This window comes from Cyprinus carpio, chromosome A13 (assembly GCF_018340385.1).
Source record: "Cyprinus carpio isolate SPL01 chromosome A13, ASM1834038v1, whole genome shotgun sequence".
Lineage (NCBI taxonomy): Eukaryota > Metazoa > Chordata > Actinopteri > Cypriniformes > Cyprinidae > Cyprinus > Cyprinus carpio.
The window spans coordinates 12,941,213-12,961,574 of NC_056584.1; the positions used below are offsets into that span (position 1 = coordinate 12,941,213).

The 20,362-nt window shown below is 37.7% G+C and overlaps 1 protein-coding gene and 1 pseudogene across 2 annotated transcripts; both read right to left on the bottom strand.

Moving 5' to 3' along the window:
* Positions 1 to 2,071: 2,071 nt before the first annotated feature.
* Positions 2,072 to 7,157, bottom strand: LOC122147214. Of its 2 annotated transcripts, none has more exons than XM_042768830.1 (3): positions 7,035 to 7,157; positions 4,889 to 5,001; positions 2,072 to 3,148 (listed from the first exon to the last, which is right to left on the bottom strand). In XM_042768830.1, exon 3 carries the CDS (start codon positions 3,136 to 3,138, stop codon positions 2,137 to 2,139), a length of 1,002 nt encoding a protein of 333 aa, XP_042624764.1. In that variant the 5' UTR covers positions 3,139 to 3,148; positions 4,889 to 5,001; positions 7,035 to 7,157; the 3' UTR covers positions 2,072 to 2,136. The 2 variants fall into 2 exon arrangements, with proteins under 2 accessions (XP_042624764.1, XP_042624765.1); XM_042768831.1 differs by having other exon boundaries at positions 2,073 to 3,145.
* Positions 7,158 to 10,751: 3,594 nt separating this feature from the next.
* LOC109080281 lies at positions 10,752 to 19,336 on the bottom strand (annotated as a pseudogene).
* Between the last annotated feature and the right edge of the window lie 1,026 nt (positions 19,337 to 20,362).

Sequence of the window (20,362 nt, forward strand, 5' to 3'; positions counted from 1 at the left end):
AAAAAAAAAAAAAAATTAATTATAGTATTTTTGTAGGCTAATTGATAGGCCTAAATGCTTGAAAACACACAATGTGGAAATCCAGTTTATGGACATGAGCAGATTTATGAACTGTTCATGTATGGGTGTCATGGAATGGTCTCAACTCGGGCCACAGCCAATATTCTGGAACTGTTCTTTAGGTTTTGAACCAAACCAGGCAGTCTTTAACACAAGTGAATAAGTGTATCAGTGAATATTTTATACTCACTGTTATTTTGTAAATGTACTGGTGATTCTACAAATGTTAAATTTCCATTCTTTCATTTTGCATGTAAATATATTGCTGATCATTAACAAAAATATAGTAAAAACAAACAAAAAAAATGGTATAGTCTTTCTTTTTTCATAGCTGTGTCTAGAATCACAAATAGTGTCCAAATTGGGCAACTAAACAAGAGTCAGAGGAAAAAAGTCGTGTTGTAGTTATGGAAAGCTTTCATGCATGGTTACTTTTGATGTGGTCACAAAAACATCAAAATGCAAAACATTTTTTTCAATTAACTGCCATATTGCTTTTATTGTTACAGTAGAATACAAAGACAAAAACAATGCTGCTGGAGAGACATTTCATTCACTTTGATAAATAACTAGCAAATCATATTCTTCTCCCGAGTGTCAAAATGTGTTATTGTGAATACAGTATAACTCCTACTCTCCAAAAACAAGTTATGTCATGCTGTAGTAAATCCAGTGCTAATTTTCTCAGTAAATGTGAAATTGATTGAAAATTATATTATTAAGAAATATATATATTTTTGGAAATGTACTGACAAGTAAGGACTAAAATAATTAGCTCACCTGCTACATCTATGATCTTACTATTTACATATTATTAATATTTTTATTCAATATTAATATACACTACTGTTTAGAAGTTTGGGGTCATAAAATAAATGAATGCTTTTAATCAGTAGGGATGCATTAAATTGATCAAAATGACAGTAAAGACCTTTATAATGTTACAAAAGGTTTCTATTTCAAATAAATGCTGTTCTTTTGAACTTTCTGTTCATGAAAGAATGCTGACAAATATTAAGCAACACAACCATTTTTTAACATTGATATTAATAAGAAATATTTCTAGAGCACCAAATCAACACATAAAATGATTTCTGAACAATCATGTGACAGTGAATAATATTTCTCAGTTATACTGTTTTATTGTATTTTGATTAAAAAAAAAAGGTGAAAAAACAGACCCCAAACTTTTGAATGGTATTGTATTGTAAATAGTATTTTACTTTTAAAAGTATAATATTTGTGATACCTTCTGTCTTACTGTCATGTTTTGACCAGCAGGTAGCGCCACAGCTACAGTATTCTCTAAAACCTCCATCACAGTGCTTTCTCAGAATTAAACAATAAATGTTTTTCATTCAATGGACGTTTCCACACAGACTAATGCAAGACAGGAACTTAGTCATAATCTTTATGATTTGCTGATGGAAAACAAAAACCAAAGAGCAGATGACTATTATAAAAATAAACCCCACAATCTTTCTATAAATTATAAAAAGTTCTTAAACCCTACTGAGGAAACTACTACAGCATTTAGGTGAGGGTGTTAAAAATAAAGTCATGATTTTTTGAAATGTATTACCCAGTTCTGTTATACAAGGACAAAAAGAAAGTACTTTTGAAAGAAAGAAAAAAAACCCTATTTTTAATCTTTCCTTGGCTGTCAAATTTATACCCAAGAGTATTTAAAATGTTTATTTGGGGTCTCAGTCATGTAGGTCCTTTAGTCCACTGCACCGGTGGTGCGAGAACAGCAGCCTGGGTGGCGCAGCAACCCCAACAAGCCCTTTTTTCTCCTCTGGGTTGATCCTGAGCTGTGTTGGGATGTTGTCGTGTTCTGGCGTGAGAGTTTTGCCGCTATTCCCTTAGTCTCTTTGATTTGTACCTCCAGATGTTTCTGAATCGCAAGTCCGAGTTCCTCAGGATCGACTGAGGCTCCGTACACCTCCCAGGTCATGCCCTCTGCATCCCATTTCACCTCCTTCACAGGAGACTTTTGACTCTTTGATCTTGCCACTCGCGTTTGTCTTCTCTTCCACCAGGCACACTTCTGGGAACACGTGCTGGGGATGCTCCTCAGAGTCCTGACCCACTTGCACTCCTACATCTCTCAGTTCTTTTTTTGTGGTCATGGTCCACTTCCCTTTTGGTCTTTTCATCCATCCACTGTTGGGGACCAACTGGACGCAACGGACCAGGCCAAGAGCAGTCCAGATTGCAGCAGCGAAGGAGGCGCTTACCGTCCAATCCGGTCTCGCTGACAGAAGAGATGAGCCGAGGGAGGTGGAGCAGGTTGCCTGCTGATACTTGGCCCTTGTATCTCTCCTCCATTCCTACTAAGTGCGGAAGCAGCTGCGCCGGCGCAGGAATTGGTTGCGGGTGGCAATATGCTGCAAAAGTGTCCTCGATGGCTCCGTGGGGGAAGTGTGAGTTACAACAAACAGCTTCTTTGAATTTGGGGCAGGTGGACTCTGGAATGACTTCACAGATTTGAAAGAAGCCATTTTTGGCTGGTTGAGTTGGGCTGGCCGATCCGCTACTTCCTGCTCTGGTGGACGTGGTCACTGTGTTGCTCTGCTGAAGTGGCATGGCCTGTTTACACACTAAAGAAGGAAATGACTGCACACAAACATCCTGGTCTCGTCCTTGGCAAAAAGACGCACTCGTTTCACAATGGAGAGGAGAAACTGCAGCCTCTTTAAAAATCTGCAAGCTATCTGAGTGGCTTCTCTGTATTGATATCAGACTGTGCTGTTTTAGGTCCTTGTGAGGAGATAAGACATGTTCCCTGTCCACTGTTAGTGAACAACTACATGTGTGTTTATTCTGATCGCTCATTGACTGTAAACACACACCGTCAGACATGTGGGTCTCCGCAATACCGTGACCACTTGCATCCTGTTGATCAGTCTGGCTGCCATCCTTGAGGTCTTTTGAGGAGTATGATGCTTCACTGGAGCTCTTCAGGGGTACATCTTCAGGCTTCACCTCTGATGAACTGCTCTCAACTGTGACAAAAGGGTCTGAGGGGATTGTGTCCCCTGATGGGAATGACACAGTGTGCCCAGCTTCTGCCATTGGATATCTGCTTGAATAAGAAAAAAAGTGTTGTTGATTACACTTTATTCTGAGTGTCCACTTTAGAAATTCTGTTGACTAAGTAACTTTGCAACTACATGTCAACTAACTCTCATTAGCACTCTCATTAGTAGACTGTTAGCAGACTTTTAGTTTATGGTTAGGGTTTTAGGGTTAGTAGAATAAGTTGGCATATACTTGCAGAGTTACTTTATTCAGAAGAATGTCTGTTGCGGGACAAAAAATAAAGTGTTAGCAGATATTAAGCAGATAGTCTACTTATACTCTAATGAGTAGTACTTACAGTGTCTAATGTCTACATGTCTAAAGGGGACCATCAAAATATAGTGTTAACAAAATGTTGTTAATGGGAAAATCTTGAATAAAACATGGATTAGATTTTTATTTCTTCTATTTTTTAATAAAAAAAAAAAACATTAAACTGATTTTTAAAAAAGTGACTAAAAAGTGAATAAAACGTAACTAAATATTTCTATTTAAAATAAATGTTGTTCTTCTGAACTTTCTAAAAAATGGATGATGGTTTGCACAAAAATATTAAGCAACACAGCTGTTTTCACCATTGATAATAATAAGAAATGATTATTGAGCAGCAAATCAACATTTAGAAGGATTTCTGAAGAGTCATGTGACACTGAAGACTGGATTAATGGCTGCTGATAATTCATCACAAGAATAAATTACAGTTTAAAATATATTAAAATAGATATCTAAATTGCAATAATAGTTATTTTATTTGTAATCATTTTTAAAAAATAATTTTATATATTTTGCCTTTGTGAGCTTAAAAGGCTTCTTTTAAAAGCATAAAATCTTACAGCCTCCAAACCTTTAACCTTTGGTCAGACTCAGGCTGGACCGAAACTGTGAGTTTGTTGCAAAACTACCTATCGTCTTAACTAGGCTACTTGCAGATGAGGGGCGGGGCAGGTAGAAATGTCTGGTATGCCAGTAAGTGTCTCAACATGGGTCCCACATGACCTCTCCATCTACAGTCCCTATATGCATCCATTACAATATCAAGTCAAGTCACCTTTATTTACAGTATATAGCACTTTGTACAATATTGTGTCAAAGCAGCTTTACAGTGTTAAACCGGAAAAACGTGTTCTGATAATGCAAGAGACCAGTAGAACCAATCAGTTCATTGTTGATTCAGTGATGTCATTGTCCAGCTCAGTTCAGTTCTCTTCCAATAGTGTCTGTGCAGACAAGTCAACAATGTTGACAATAATTGTGTCCCCAAATAAGCAAGCCAAAGGCGACAGTGGCAAGGCACCAAAACTCCATCAGTGACAGGAATGGATATGTCGTTGTTATTCTGAGAGACAACCGCATAAACATAGTGAAGAACCAGCAACCAAAACAAAACCTTTTGGTCCTTTTGGAACAGATTTCTTAAAGCGGGTCAAAGGCTGTTTTCCACATTATTCCAGCCTTTGCTTTGGTTTTAGATAATATATATTGTCAACAGGTGAGAAAATAATCTACTAGCAAAAACATTATCTGCATCAAACATCGGAAATAACATGAATATATGTTTAGTATTTAAATTAAAATTCTAAATGTTCATATTAAAATGTTTGTTTATAGTTATGCTCTTTTAACAAGTCATGAATCATATTAAATTCTATGTCACACATGAAAGGAATGTGCTACTTAGACACAGTGGGATGAAACAGCCTTTCATTATTAATTCATTAAAGGCCCGATAAAAATAAATTCTTACCTTGTGTCCTAGTCACAGATGAAGCTCCCTTTGATGTCCTCTCAGCCCTGTCTTTACCCGTCCACTCTCTGCGGTCATCCCAGACTCCCAAGAGTACAGCGTCAGTCCAGGTCCTGTTAAAGGCAGAATCTCCGTCAGCACAGATCTCTCAGTCACACGTCACCCATCCTGGCCCTTGTCCTCTCCTTTAGCATCCCCACTCCAGCAGTGAAAAAGACGGAGGGAGCTTCAGGATTATACTCGTCTTTCATCTGATTACAAACCAGCCTCAGTCACATTTTCAAATCTCTAGGCAGGAGGGTGTGTATGAGAGGGAGAGAAAGAGAGAAGAAGAAATGAAGAGGTGACTCTGTTTGTGTGGGTGTTGTGGGGAAAGACTATATGTGTGATGTGGTGGAGGGCTGAAGGAGATTGGATACTGAGAGGAGGAGGAGAATATGGAGATGAGGATGTGGTTAAGCCGCCGGTGTTGATGCCCCTTCATGCATCTGACAGAAAATAAAGGGGAAACACTTCAGTGACTGTGAAGGAAATCAATGGATGGACAGCCAAATTACCTCTCGCTCCCTCTCGTCTTGTGACCATGCGTATACACACAAACACAGTGGAAATGTATTTCTGTCTTTCACCTCTTTTTTTTATAAAGAAGTGCACTGCTCTCTAGGTCTCTCTGGCTTAACCATCTTTCTCCCCCTGTTGCTATGGAAACAACATTTCTCAATGGGGCTGAGATGAATCTTCTTTCTTTTATTTGTAATACCGTGATATTACGTATTGTCTCTCTATATGCACACATGCTATTATGGGATCACTGCAGTTAAAGTGTGAATAATGAACAACAGTGCCCTCTGAGAGTCATTTGTGGGCAGACAGTTCATTCAACAGTTCATTCACCAGTTTATACTTGCTTTCTCGGTAATCTAGTTTACAGAGGAAATATAATTTAGCACCCTCTTTGAAATATTTCTATCTATCTATCTATCTATCTATCTATCTATCTATCTATCTATCTATCTATCTATCTATCTATGTCTATCATTCATCTATCAATGTCTGTCTGTCTGTCTGTCTGTAGGTCTATCTGTCTGTCTGTCTGTGCAAAGGGACAGAATCCCCAAGACTCAACATCTGGACAGGGGTGTGGCCAGAAGCACACAGATTAAATACAGACCTACACCAATCATCAGTCTTGTTATAAGGATTGATGCTTCCTTTTGTCAGAGCATTAAAGATGGATGTGGCCACTATTGATGTGTCCATTTTTCTATATGAAATTGGGCTTTGCTTGTGCTGCTGACACAATTTCGAGGGTTTATTGATAACTCACATTGTACAACAACATCACAATACCAAGCTGTGCTGCAGAATGGGTGATCTGACCTTATTTACAAAGAGTTTCAAATTCTGCTTTGTAAGACGTAGAAAAAAAAAAAAAGTGCATTCTGAGCTGCATTGTTGATAAGAAAACACTGCTGGCCCGGCAATGAAGGGCAAAAGATAAGAACAAGGTTAAGCAATGTAGCTGTGTCTAATAAACAAAGAAACTGCTGACAACCATTCAGTGACTCAATATGAGAAAAATGTACTTTTTACTGATTAAACAAGACAGGAAGAGAACGAATACCAAAGAGATGCTCAGAATAATATGCAACTTTACAAAATATAAGGTGGGAGAAAAATAAAAAAGTGAGTTACTGTATACACCTTGATAATTTTTAAAGCAAATAAATATATTGTTTATGTATAAAATATATACTTTGTGCATAACAATTCTGCAGTATATGGTAAAAAAAAAAAAAAAAAAAAAAAAAAATTTAGTAGGAGAAAAGACATCATTAAAACCACCTGACCCCTAATATGCACAATAAAATCTTCCATTGGTGATCTTTGTACTTACAGTAAGTGCACCCACACCACTTACTTGCAAATTAACAGAGAGAGTGTTTGCAGTTAAATGCTTTTTTACATCTGACAGAAAGTAACAAAATAATCTGAAACACTTCAACACCAAATCATTGACTGGAGCTCCAAAGTCATTTAAAGCAGGCCCAGTGGTGAAAAACAGTTAATATTATAAGGATTGTCACTTAATTTCTTCCTTTTGCTAAATAATAATTTACACTGACAATGATCATTTTCTACTGACCTGGCATAGTTGAGACCAGTGCTTTGGTGGTCCTGGGTGAGTTTTTTGTGCCTGTCTCAGGTGTCCTTTAATGGGACTGAACTTTCTTTTATGAAAGATAGTCCTTCAAGCATGAGTCACGCCCTGTTACAAAGGGCACTATTGTTCCCTGTCGCTTCCCCAGAGCATTTGTTCCTGTGCACTGTTCACACGCCTACCTGAACTCCAGTCACACCCACACCGGCATGTTTACATTCTCACTTTTGGATGTTAAACTGTCAATACCGACCCCTAGATCAGTGGAGTCAGTGCCGCCGCTCCCTATTCAGTTTCAGAAACATTATAGATTAAGTTGTAGACATAGGATGATCTTGCTGAGATACACAGATTCTGACATTATAATCTTTGCAGCATTCTTGAAAGCAGCAGTGCAGTGTTCATTCAAACCTGGTCTGTATGATTTTGGGTGTTTGTAGTGCTTTAGATACAGCTGTATTTAGCTGCTTTAGATATATCTGTGTTGTAATTTAAAGTATGTCTAAAAAAGGTAACAGAATTCCACTAATAAACGTGTGAGAATTAATAAGAAAGAAATATTAAGTTACTGTGGAACTGCAGTATAACTTACATGAGAGTGTCAACAAAAGCCAATGTTTGAAGTTTTTAACATTATGATATGGAATATTATAAAGTGGCCCAAACCAACCAAAGGTGTAGTCGCAGCGAAATGTCATGACCAGCTTGAACATGAGCAAAATCTGAATTTTTCTGGATTGATTGATTGGTAAATTAATACAAGACAGAATAATGGGACAATAATTTTGCCACACTGCTTGACCACACGCATTCCATGCACCGACTGAATGTTCTGTTGATGTGTATGGTACACCAAAAAATGAAAATCATTTACTCACCCTCTACTTGTTCTAAACCTGTATGAGCTTCTTTCTTTTGTTGGAGAGAACAGAATATATTTTGAATTTTATTTTAGAATGTTGGTCACCAAACGGTTGCTGGTAGCCACTGACTTTGTAGTATTTTTCCATACTATAGTGAGGTTATTTAGTGAGCTATTGCTGTGCTGTAGGAGGTGGAGGTCCACTCAGTGGATGGTGGAGGGACACACTGATTAGGCTCAGCTGGGTGCTGTGGCTTGTGTAATGTGGACAGATGAGAGTGGATGAACTCTGGGCATGTGGCCTGTTATACCAATCTCCTGCAGAGACTACCCATATGTTTCACTTGGCACAACTTCTGCAAAACATGCCCAACGTGTTTTATTGCAACATTTACACAGAAAGAAAAAGAGCCATCTCAATCATTTGCATATAAAATAAACTGCCTGACATTCAAGTATAGTGAGTAAAGAAAAGGCAAAACGAGTGTCAATATTTGCAATGACAGCTTGCCTTTTGGTCAAACTAGTGTTTCTAATGTCTCCATCTAGTGGTCATATAGAACAAGACCGCTTAAATGATTGCTCACAGTTGGGTCACTGTCAAAGTGCCAAAGATGGAGAGTGATGGCATTGTTGTTATTACATCATCCATGTATAACTCTACCTATCCTGTTATTTCATACAGTCATATAATTAAAGAAGAAATATTATTAAAAAATTGTGTGTATGTGTGTGTGTGTGTGTGTGTGTGTGTGTGTGTGTGTGTGTGTGTGTGTGTGTGTGTGTGTGTGTGTGTGTGCGTCTTTTATCCGTTTGCGGTTGGTAAGGGATTTGTAATGCTTTCATATGCTCACTAAGGCTGCATTACTTGATACAGTAAAAACAGTAATATTGTGAATTATTATTATTATAACTGCAGCCAGTCTTTAGTTTTTACAACATCCTTCAGAAATCATTTTTAAATGCCGATTTAATGTATTAACACCCAAACACTGTACTGATGTGTGTGTGTGTGTGTGTGTGTGTGTGTATCTATCTATCTATCTATCCATCTAAATCTATATAATATCTATATCTATCTGTCTATCTATCTACATCTATCTATCTATATATATTTATATATACACACACACACTTTGGCTTTTTTTTAAGAAATTAATACTTTTATTGTGTGAGGATGTGTTCAATTGAGAAAAAGTGATAGCAAAGATTTATATTGTTCGAAAATATTTCTATTTTGAATAAATGCTGTTCTTTTATTCTTTTTATTCATCAAATAATCCATAGTATCAAATGTTCCGAAAAAAAAAAAATATTAAGCAGCACAACTGTTTCCAACATTGATAATAAATCAGCATATTTGAATGATTTCTGAAGAATTATGTGACACTGAATTAATGACTGTTGAAAACTTTATTTCACAATATTACAGGGATTTTTTCTGTATGGTTTTTGATCAAATAAATGCAGCCTTGATGAATATAAGAGACCTCTTACTGATCCTAAACTTTTAATGGAAGTTGAGAGCTGTCTGAATATATCAGTATAAAAAAACAGGCAATCTCCGCTTTCGTTTTTTTTTATTGCCAGAAACAAGCTGGTTCTGGTAAACCGTACACTTTACACACAAAAATAGTCTATTTATTTAAAAATGTAATCAACACCCATTAGCGCAGCTATGAATTCCGCACAGAGATTGTGCTTTTTGTCAAGCTGTGAAGAGCCCAGTGATCTTCGGGGCTGCATGAAGCCCGCAGCTGAGCCACCTCACACATTCAGCTTGTTAAATCTGAAAAGTCTGTCGCTGCCCTCAGGCCATTTGTCTCTGGAAATTTACAGGCCACACAAACTCACAGACATGGTTCAAAACATTACTTCCGTTGACACATTAGTATTAAAATTGCTGTTTTTTCGATCATTTGGAGGCTGACCTTGACAGAAATTGAGCAAAACCAATTTTAAGACATGGATACAAAGATGCAAACACAAACACAGCATTTACACAATACTGCTAAGAGTTATTAGTTATTAATAAGGATTGCTTTTTTTATTTAGACTTAGGAAGCTCAAGAACTGTGCTTGGTATGTTTCTGACTATTGCTTTCATGATACGGAGATTCAGTTTTGTGCTCATGGCTAGCTAGAAATAAATGATCAACATGATCAAAGAATCTGCATTTAAAAGCCCTACACCAGAAAACTAAAGTAGTAAGGCCAGCTATGATATGAAAATAGACGTTACAACCCAATACATACTCTTTTCTAACAATATCTATATATATATATATATATATATATATATATATACTGTATATATTACATTCAACATTATAGAACTTTAAGATGAAATATCACTTCAGCAGTTTTACTGTACTCTGATAAAAGAAACCACAGGACAAATATGACACTACTCATATTAAGAGCAATGCAATACATTGGTATGCAACATAAAAATTAAATGTTTGTCATTAATAAATTTCCATGGATAGACAGCAAGCTTATAGATAGATACAGCAGCTTTGCTAGTGCTCTTACAGTGGAGGTCCATGGAGAGTATAATTGCATGTTTGTATGCAGATATTTACTAAGATATTTTCCACTGAACACTCTGAATACTTGTTTCTGGTTTCCAAGGGCAGCATGTTCATTAATGATGCCTGATGGATAGTATGTCTCCCAAATGTTCCTGTTCCTGGGACAGCTGACAACAAATGACATCTATTATGGACAAACTGACTTCTTCCTACTTTGGATGATGAAATTGCGCCACATGTCTCTGAAGTGAGTGGGGTAAATTAATATTGCTTTGGTCTGACTACATCACAAGCTAGATGGGAGCAACTGTGTGTGAGTTTCACTATCCTTATGGGGACAAAATGTCAGAAAATATCCCCACAAGGATATCTGTAAGTGTGTCTGGAAGATGACTATGCAACTCTAGGCAGTCTCACTAAGAACAGCCATCACCGTGTCGGCCTGCTTAGCCAGCTTTGTGCTGGTGTGGGCGGACAGTTTGGACAGGGTGTCCCTCAGGTTTAGAGATGTTATCTGCTCCCTTAACATGCCTGTAGGAGAAAAAGAAGAGGGTAAAGAGTAAAACCAGGGCTTGCTATATTCACAGAATCTTGTAATTTCAATCTTCACAGAGAGTTTGGTTAGTTAATAAGTAGTAATCTAATACAGAACTCTCAGTAAACTGAGTTCAGTCTTTATGTGTTCCACAGTGTGTTATTTTGCAGTACTGACTAGAGCTGGCAAGGCTGCAGATGAGGCCTAAAGTGCTGAATTTGATCTCCACGGCCACAAGAGGGTCATCTAGCATCTTCTGCAAGGTGGGAAGGAGATCTGAATCCCGAAATGGTTCTTGGACTGCCTCTGCACAGAAGAGAAAGTGGCACATGTTTACTGGAATGTATATTTGCACTATGGTTATTTAAACTTAGTAACATTGCCCACTGTTGTCTGGTACATCCAAACAAAATTACATTAAGACACACATTCTGACACACAGCTTGTGATATCAGGGTTCATCACAATTTTATATCTGTATCTGATTTACATAGAAATGCATATCTTTATGGTCAAGGACGGTTCTACATTCTGTTAATATAGTCTTACCAATGTCTATTGCAGAGGCAATGGGCCAAAGCGACTAAAGCCTCATTCTGCATGATGACATGCTCACTGGTTGCCATTGAGATGAGATGTTGGACTCCATCTGCTTTAATGACAGTGTGGATGACTTCCTTTAAAGACAACAGAGGGGGATATTTTATATAAACAGGAGCAATGACTATAGTTAGACATACTCTGTGTGTCTAAAACTCACAGGGTTTCGGCTGTGTCTTATAAGAGCTGCTAGTAGACGGTTGGCCTCGCCTCTGACACCGGCATGATCTTTAGCCTCGCACCACTCCATGACCCGTGCTAACAGAACCTCATCCTTGCCTAAAATTGAAGCTGCTTCTTCTAAAAAGGGGGGGGGGGGGGGGGGTGAAAAGAGAAAATAAGTGTTGATACTTTAATATACAAATAAAAAAGAGATACTGTTGAAGGCTTGTTAACCTCTTTATTTAGTTACTCAGATCACTTTTGGTAAGAGAAATAATAACTGGAGTGCAGACAGTAATTTAGTGTGTCAAAGCTATTGCAGGCCTTTTGCCTGAATACAAGGGTATCTAAAATAACACACTTCACTGAAGGGCTGGAAATTACATTAAGGCGAAATGTTAATTTGTCAGCCATCATAGTCATTTGGCAGGTAATTGTATAGTTTAGCAAAGCTTTTGTCTAAAAAATTACAACATGTTGTTTGTCATGCCCTCCTCTTAAACAGCCAAATTGTACTTTTTTTATTACTACTGGGACTGTCACTCTTATTCAGTCTTTATGCATTTAAGAGTGACTTTTCTCCAAAGCGACTTACATTGCATGCAAGTTCATTTTATAAGTTTATGTCTCTTTAATCTGTGTCCCAACAATTCACATAAATGCAGTTTTCTTGCATCATTACCTTGGCCGTCCACCATCATGCGCAAAGTGCCCAGCAGTTTGAACTGGACGGGGGGCATGTCAGAGCGCAGAAGGGTCCTGATCCTCTCTGTGACTCCATCCTCCAACATACGCACCTTATTGGAAGCTACATCAAGAAAACAGAGAGAGCAAGATGACAGATCCAACCACTAGAGTAATGTCTGCTATAAATTCATTACATTCATAATACTTCACAATATTACTGTTTTTACTGTATTTCTGGTCAAATAAACACAGCCTTGGTGAGCATAAGACACTTACACATTAAAAAAATCTTACTGACTTTTATAGAGTATATACTGAAAAGGAAAGAAGAACCTGGAATGGCAAGATTTCTAAGTGCACTGAGGCCAGCATGCTGCACAGATACATCTCCCTCTGCTACATGCTGCTCCAGCAGGTCCAGAATACGAGGAACAACTCCTAATTCCAACATCTTTACACAGTTACTGTCTAAGAACAAAAAAGAGAGGAAACTATTCTCAGTAATTTTAACTGCAATAACGTTTGAGGGTTAATTTCAGACAAAAACGTTATCATACAACAACTCTATATTTATCTCCTCACCATTTCTGGCAAAGTTAGCAATGGCCAGGGCTCCTGACAACTGCAGCTCAGTGTTTGATGACTGCAGCCAGGAGAGGACATCCTGATACACCATCCCCGTCCCTTCCCCAAAACACTTCTGCATTGATTCATCTGTAACAAAAGGAAGATGATGCCAGAAAAGGACTAAATTCTTAAAATAAAACAGAATAGCACTATTCTTAGCACTATTGTTGACAGTTTTTCATTTGACTCCCTTATTGTCTAATGTTGATAATCTAATGGATCCATAATAAAACAGTCTAAATAGATTTAAAAACAAATTCCATTGTAATATGATGTTAGTGGTGAAGTAATAGAGAGAGACGTACCTCCCAGTAGGAGGGTCACTATGAGGTTTGAGCCCACTTTTATGCTGCAGAGGTCATGTGTGTCAGAGCCACCCTGAAGAGTTTGAATCATTTCAGAGAGCGCCTCGGGCACGCCTGCTTCCACAAACTGCAGTTTCAGAGCATCTAGAAGACATGAACATGCTGTCACACAGGGATTTTCAAGGAAACGCACAAGTATATTTTTAGTTCACTTCTAGACTACATCACATAGAATAGTGACTGAGGCTAAATTTCAACCAATAATGCTGATGTATGATGCAGGCTCACGTATAGATCTGGTTTGAATATTATGTTGCTCACCACTCTCTCCCAGTGACCTAAGAACCTCTAGTATGAGATGCCGGCGTTCTGCATCTGGTGCCCGCTTCAGCTGATAGGTCAAGACCTCCGCCACACCCACTTCCACCAGGGCCTCTCGTGCAGCATCTAATTAATCACAATCAGTCACTAGATATTAGAAATATTATGAGGAAAAAAATGCCTGAATGCTTCTTTAAATAAGAATAACTGAGAATGGGGTGGTTATGAAAACAAGACTACTTCAATCTTGCAGATGCAGAATATATTGGTAGCATATTGGTTATTGTATATGTCGGTATAGACATATTGGCCATTATTGTGTATTGTGTAATTGTGCATGCTTAATTCCCCTATGCTCACTTAATGGTAATCTTTAAAAATGTAATAAAACTGTTAAATGTAATCATCGGAAAATCTCAAAATGAATATTCATTTTTTCATATAGTACATTATGATGTTGTTGTGATGCCTAAATTCACTTGTACTATTTAAAATGATTAATTTTATATTAATAGATTACTTTCTAGATAATTTTTTAAATACCAGCCAATTTTCATTATGTTAATTAATTAATTAATTAATAGTCATGTATTGTTATGAGATAATATATATATATGTATGCATACATACATAGGTATCCACCAGAATTTGAAAACTGGTGTATCGCTACTCAGTGTGACAAAGTCCAGCCAGTTAGTGTTTTAGTATTTAGCATATGATTATTAAGCTTCCCTGCTCTCTATTTTTTTGTCTTACCCACATCAGCAAGGTTGCAGAGTGCCAGCAGGCAGACGTTTACCAGCGGGTCATTCTCAGGATACTGCTGCATTATGGCCACCAGCCTGGGGATTACACCATTCTCCACCAGCTGCGTCTGCTGAACAGCTGAGAGAGAGAGAGAGAGAGAGAGAGAGAGAGAGAGAGAGAGAGAGACAGGTGGGATGGGGAGACAGTGGGCACACAAGCATAGACAGCCAAGAGAGGAATGGGCATTGAGAGCTATAGAAGATGTGAGAATATAATGGAGAAAAGAGCACAGGGAATGAGTGGTAATTTATTTGATTCTGAATGTGTGTAATGAATACTCATTATGAACAGCCTGTCGAAAGCCAAGCCTCAACAAAACCAGAGTGGAATATTTCTTTTATAACATTATATTACATTGTTACTTATAGGACTGATCATAGACAGCATAGCCAACCTGAGGAACAGCTACCAAGCAGTCACTGGAATATAAAATTCAACATAGACCTGGACAGAAGTACTGGTGCTTTCTAGAAGAACACTTTCAACACAAAGACTAGAAAACTAGGCCAGGAGATGGCGACAGAAGAGAAAGACAATCCAAGGACTTGTAAAGACAAGCATCCCTCCAAACAAGATGTCTTTATACCAGATGCAGAACTCCAAACCATAATACCAGAAGAACTGCAGGTTCAAGAAGTTGAAGGATGAACAGAATAAAGATCCTGACATTTACTAATCAAATTAACTCTGTGGTATAGAAAGAAAACTGTTAGAACAGAAACTAAGAAGCTAAGTGGAATTGTGCGACCAACTGGAGACACAACAAGACTGTTGGTGGGAAATACGATCAGCTTGACTGTCACTATCCTGCTCCTAAGCACTCACCATTTTCAAAGCAGATACGTCCAATTGCTCGGCCCGTGTGCAGGAGCTGGTCCTGGTCTGGGCTGTTCAGTAAAGGCACTAATGCGGTCACCAGACCTGCTTCAATACAGCGCTCCCTCACAGCAGCTAACACACAAACAAAAATAAAAGGTTTTTTTTTTGTTTGTATTGTTTTTTTGTTTTTTTGCAGATATGCCACAGAAGAACCATTTTGGGTTCCCCAAAGAACCTTTCAGTGAACAGTTCTTAAAATAACTATTTATTCTTAGTGAAAATTTTGACATTTAGACTTTATTTAGTCCCTCTATCAAGCTATTTATAATATACGGTTTTGCTGAAAGTTTTATCATCATTGTGGGGATGTTTGGTTCATACATGGATACACAAATTTACATTTATTTTTATTGTTTTGTGAAAGTCACGAAGATGTATGTTAAATTATGTTTTATTTCAAGTATATATATGTTGCCTGAAATGTAAATTGCGTTTTTTGTTAGAAATGAAACTAAGGGAATTTTTTTTTAAACTTTTTTGTCTGTAATAAAATAACAGATTCCTTTTTTGTTTTGCTAACAGATTCCTTTGTCTTTTTAGGCCAATTTCATAGCTAGCATGTATCCCAAAAACAATTAAATAATATTTTTTGACTTAAGTATGGCTTGACGGGAAATGACACATAATAAAAAATATTCTGTTCAAAAGTAATAATTACCTTGAGGTCTCTGTTTCTTTCACATACACATATATCATATTTACATCAAATCAACACAGAGCCAATAATATTCATAGTACATTTTATCTCAAGCTGTATATATATATATATATATATATATATAGAGCCAATAATATTTATATATATATATATATCTATATATATATATATATATATATATATATATATATCTGTATATATATATATATATATATATATATAGAAATGCCCATATAAGCAACAAACTGTATTATAAATCTCATTTACCTTCTCTGGCCATCTCTGCCACCAGTAAGGTGACCTGAGAGGTGAGGGGACTCTTCTTCCTCAGGACTTGACCAAGTATGGGCAGAACACCAGAGGACACTATTTTCTCTGCTGTTCCTTTCTCTGGGGATAGAAATAAATGTAATTGTTTTCATTTCATATACTGATATAATATAAATAATTGCATGTGTTTATTTGGGTAAAATACTTTACAGGTGTGTGCTCTGTTTTTGTAGACTGGATATCATCACCACTAAATAAAACTAAACCGAATGCCTATTCCCTATTTTTCACTGATGTCAAATCAACTGATGTCAAATCACTGCACTTTCTTCCTGTTCCTGATAACTTATCCTGTTACTTCAGTTTATCTTTTATCTCCTCCCTCACATTTTGTTTTGACACTGAGGCCTCAGAGTAATCCGTTCACATTCAAAGTGGTATATGAGGATCTGATTCGGAGACAGAGATACTAGCAGGAGGAAATCTGTCATTAAAGCGTGTTCTCCTCAAGAAAAATATCCACAAGGGCCACGGTGGCAGGTCAAGCTGTCAGAGGAAGCCTAGCTGCCATGGTGACATCTACTTTGTGTTCTTTTGTGGGGGCTGCTTTTCCATTTTTAGATGCATTTGTGATCCGAAAGCACAAGCAGTGTGCCAAGAAGGACAGCTGGTGCAAACTAATTTGCAAGAATGAGCAGAAGATGGGGAGTGAAATTGAGAAAAGAAGAGAAAGATTAATGAGATTAACCCGTTCTCTCCTTTCCCTTCCCTCTCTCCCTCTTTCAAATGTAAATGCGGATTACTTGTCTCCTACTTGTGCCCCAAATCTGCCAGCATGAAGCTAAGCTGACCCTCTGCTGCCCCCTACATTGGATTGTCTTCCCACACACACGCACACACACATATACTACTTCAAGGAGGCAGAGGCAAATTGCAGCTCACAGCAGAATGAGTGTGTAATGAGTGCGATGCTAAACGGTGCACTCACTCAGTAGGGCTTCTAGCAACAACAGACGTCACTTTCACATGTGATCGCGCTTTTTACAGGCTCTCATAAGGGTCATGGCACCAGGATTGGTTGTTGCAATAGACAAACGTATAGATATGAATGAAAAAACAGGTTTATGGAATGATGGGTTGACAGATGTATAATTAGATCGAGGGGTGGTTAATTGGTACATTGGCGTAAACTCACTCTTCTCTAATAGGAGGTTGAGCAGAACATCCAGATGAGGCTTCAGCTCCTCCTCCACCAGCTCTGTGCTTACACTGATGGCTTTCAGGGCCTCACTGAGACATTCTGAAACACAATCATGAGCGTTGTCACCAACACCACCGCACATTTCAAACTAACAAGACATTTTCAAGTTATACTACAGATACAGTTGAGTTTATTCATGTATTCAGTGACTTTACCATGCACATTATCAGGCTATAATATAAAGAAGTAAACTGAATATCTGAATTATGATTTGTCTATCTATCTATCTATCTATCTATCTATCTATTATTGGGTTATTATTGGATATTTATTTGTGCATGCAAATTTACCTTATTTTTTTTATTTAGATTATGTTTAAACATTTACTTTTAAAGCAATTGCAATTTTAGCATTTATGGCAATAGATTCCAAGTCAACATGAAATGGAAGCTGCGATCGTTTGTCATCCCTATTCTGACAGATATTTGAGTGAAATGGTTTCTTAAACAAAAAAAAAAAAAATGTAGGATGGGACCTGATTTTGTCATTATAGAAGTTTTTTTTTTTTTTAAATAAACAATGTGTTTGGATAAACTACTATAATAAATACTACAATATTCCACCAAAAAAAAAAAAATAAGGACTGTCAATTTTGATTATATGGTGGTATTAAAGTCAAAAATGAAGATCAAGCAATGTCTGTGTTGTTCATCCTGTGGATAAACATGCAATGTGATTTAATCTGCTGTGACATATCCCTGAATATATGCCCGTATAGAATACACAATCTGTAGCACACTATGATGGTCATTCCTCAGGCACAGGAAGCAGACAGGGCCAGAATAAGAGAGAGACGATTCTGTATCTCTTCTGTAAGTAATCACCCTGATAATCCCTGGTAAGCAGAGTGAAAATAGACATAGAGGAGGGCTATCATACCTTTCCCTTCCCCACACTGCCTGTGATCCATTCACGGGCATAATAGATATGTCCTGCGATATAAGCCCTCTCCATTATAGTTGTAAAGGGCAGGCTGGAAAGCAGCAGTGCGTATGAGAACTGGGCGGGGTTGAGGATACCCTGGGTCTCTCATTATGAGTGCCTGGCTCCCAGCATGCCCTTATTTAAACAGCTACATGCTGAGGATACACCTCTTAAATAATGGGGTTCGACTCACCTGGAGGGTTAATCACCATTCGATTGCTCTCAATCTAAGAAAGTATGACCTTTAGACGCGGACGGTGTATCTGTTCAAAGTTATACCTTGTATTACAGTTAACAACTTGCAACAGAAGCTCAAAGAGGATTTACAAAGAAGAGATTTGAATAACTTACCCATGTCTGCCATGACCACAGGTCCTCTGAATCTCTCTCCGAGTCTCTGTGTGTGTCTCGGTGGCCTGTGGTTAGAGAGGCAGCCCTCCGCGAGGCAGGATGGACAGCTCCAACCCTGAGATAGCCTGAAGTCAGTGAAGCAGCCGTGCCTTCCTCTCCTCTGCTCTGCTCGGCTACTCACCCTTCCCGTTTGTGCTGATCACACATGCGTATTCCTCTGGTCTCTCGCTGTCATTCACTCCCTCACTTTCACTCTGCACCTCTCAGTGATGCTGCATCCACTTTGGCTAATTCACATGCCTTATTATTTCTGTGTGTGTGTGTGTGTGTCTCTCTCTCTCGCCGATGCAATCCTCCCCACCCTGGTCCTCGGCTCTCTAGCAGTATTCTTGCTGCCTGCCTCTCCTCCCCTCCTCATAATACACTCTAAATCCTAAAGCTGCTCAAAGCTCATCAGTTGACAATTAGCCCTGGAGACGCTGAAGTTGACACACTACCCTCAGTTCTTAGACGTGTTTTGCATTGCACAAAACATGAACACTGGGTCTGTGTGCCAGGGGGTCTGGCAACTATTTATCAAGATATTAGCATTACTGTCTCAGTGGGGAAGACTCGTTTAAAGGGATAGTTCACCTAAAAAAAAAAAAAATCTTTATCATTTAATTATTTTATGTCATTCCAAACCGACCTAATTTATTGTGTGGTATACAATGGGAGTCATTTAGCAAAAGCAGCTGTATTTCTTTATAATGAACATGGATGGGGACCAGGCAGGGACAGCTGTGCAGCCTGGACATTCTGCCTGGTAACTGCTTTTGTGTTCCATATAAAAAAAAAAAAAGAAAGTTGTTTGGAACAACATGAAGGTAAAGAACCATTCACACCAAGAACATTATTGATAAATATTTTGTGTCCCACACCAACAGTTATTAGTACATTACAATTTATTATAAGTGCTCTAGAGTTCTGCCATCTGTCACTTTAAAATGCTTTAGTGCTTTAAAGTCATGGATTCTGATTAGCTGTCAATGTTTTTAGATGGCTTATCTGTAGTGCACACTTATAATAAACATATAATTATCGTGCACTTGTGTGGACGCTAATAGATTTATCATTATAGTTATCTTTCTTGTTGTTAACAGGCCTAAATGATTCCTGATTCTTACAATATTGTTCCTCTTTGTTGTTATCATTATAGTTGAGGTGTGGACTTCCCTATTATCATAGAATTTGTATTATTATTTTTTATTTATAGTTATCGCCTTTGATGTGTACAGCCTTATGTAAATGATGACAGGATGTTCATTTTCGGTTGAACTGTCCCTTTAAATCTTGTCATGGTTCTCTGAAATGTATCTGTGAGTGTTTAGTGACAAAAATAAAATATTACTGCGAAGGGAAAACACATCTGATTAAAATTAAAACAGATGACCTTTAGGGCAAATGACGCAAATGTTATTACGACTACAAAGAGTGTTTACATTTAATTATGCAGCTTCAGCCAAGCAGAATTAAAACAGATGTTAAGTA

What these genes read in the sequence shown, in the direction of transcription:
- LOC122147214 (XM_042768830.1), bottom strand. Translation starts at nt 3,138, where the DNA reads ATGGCAGAAGCTGGGCACACTGTGTCATTCCCATCAGGGGACACAATC.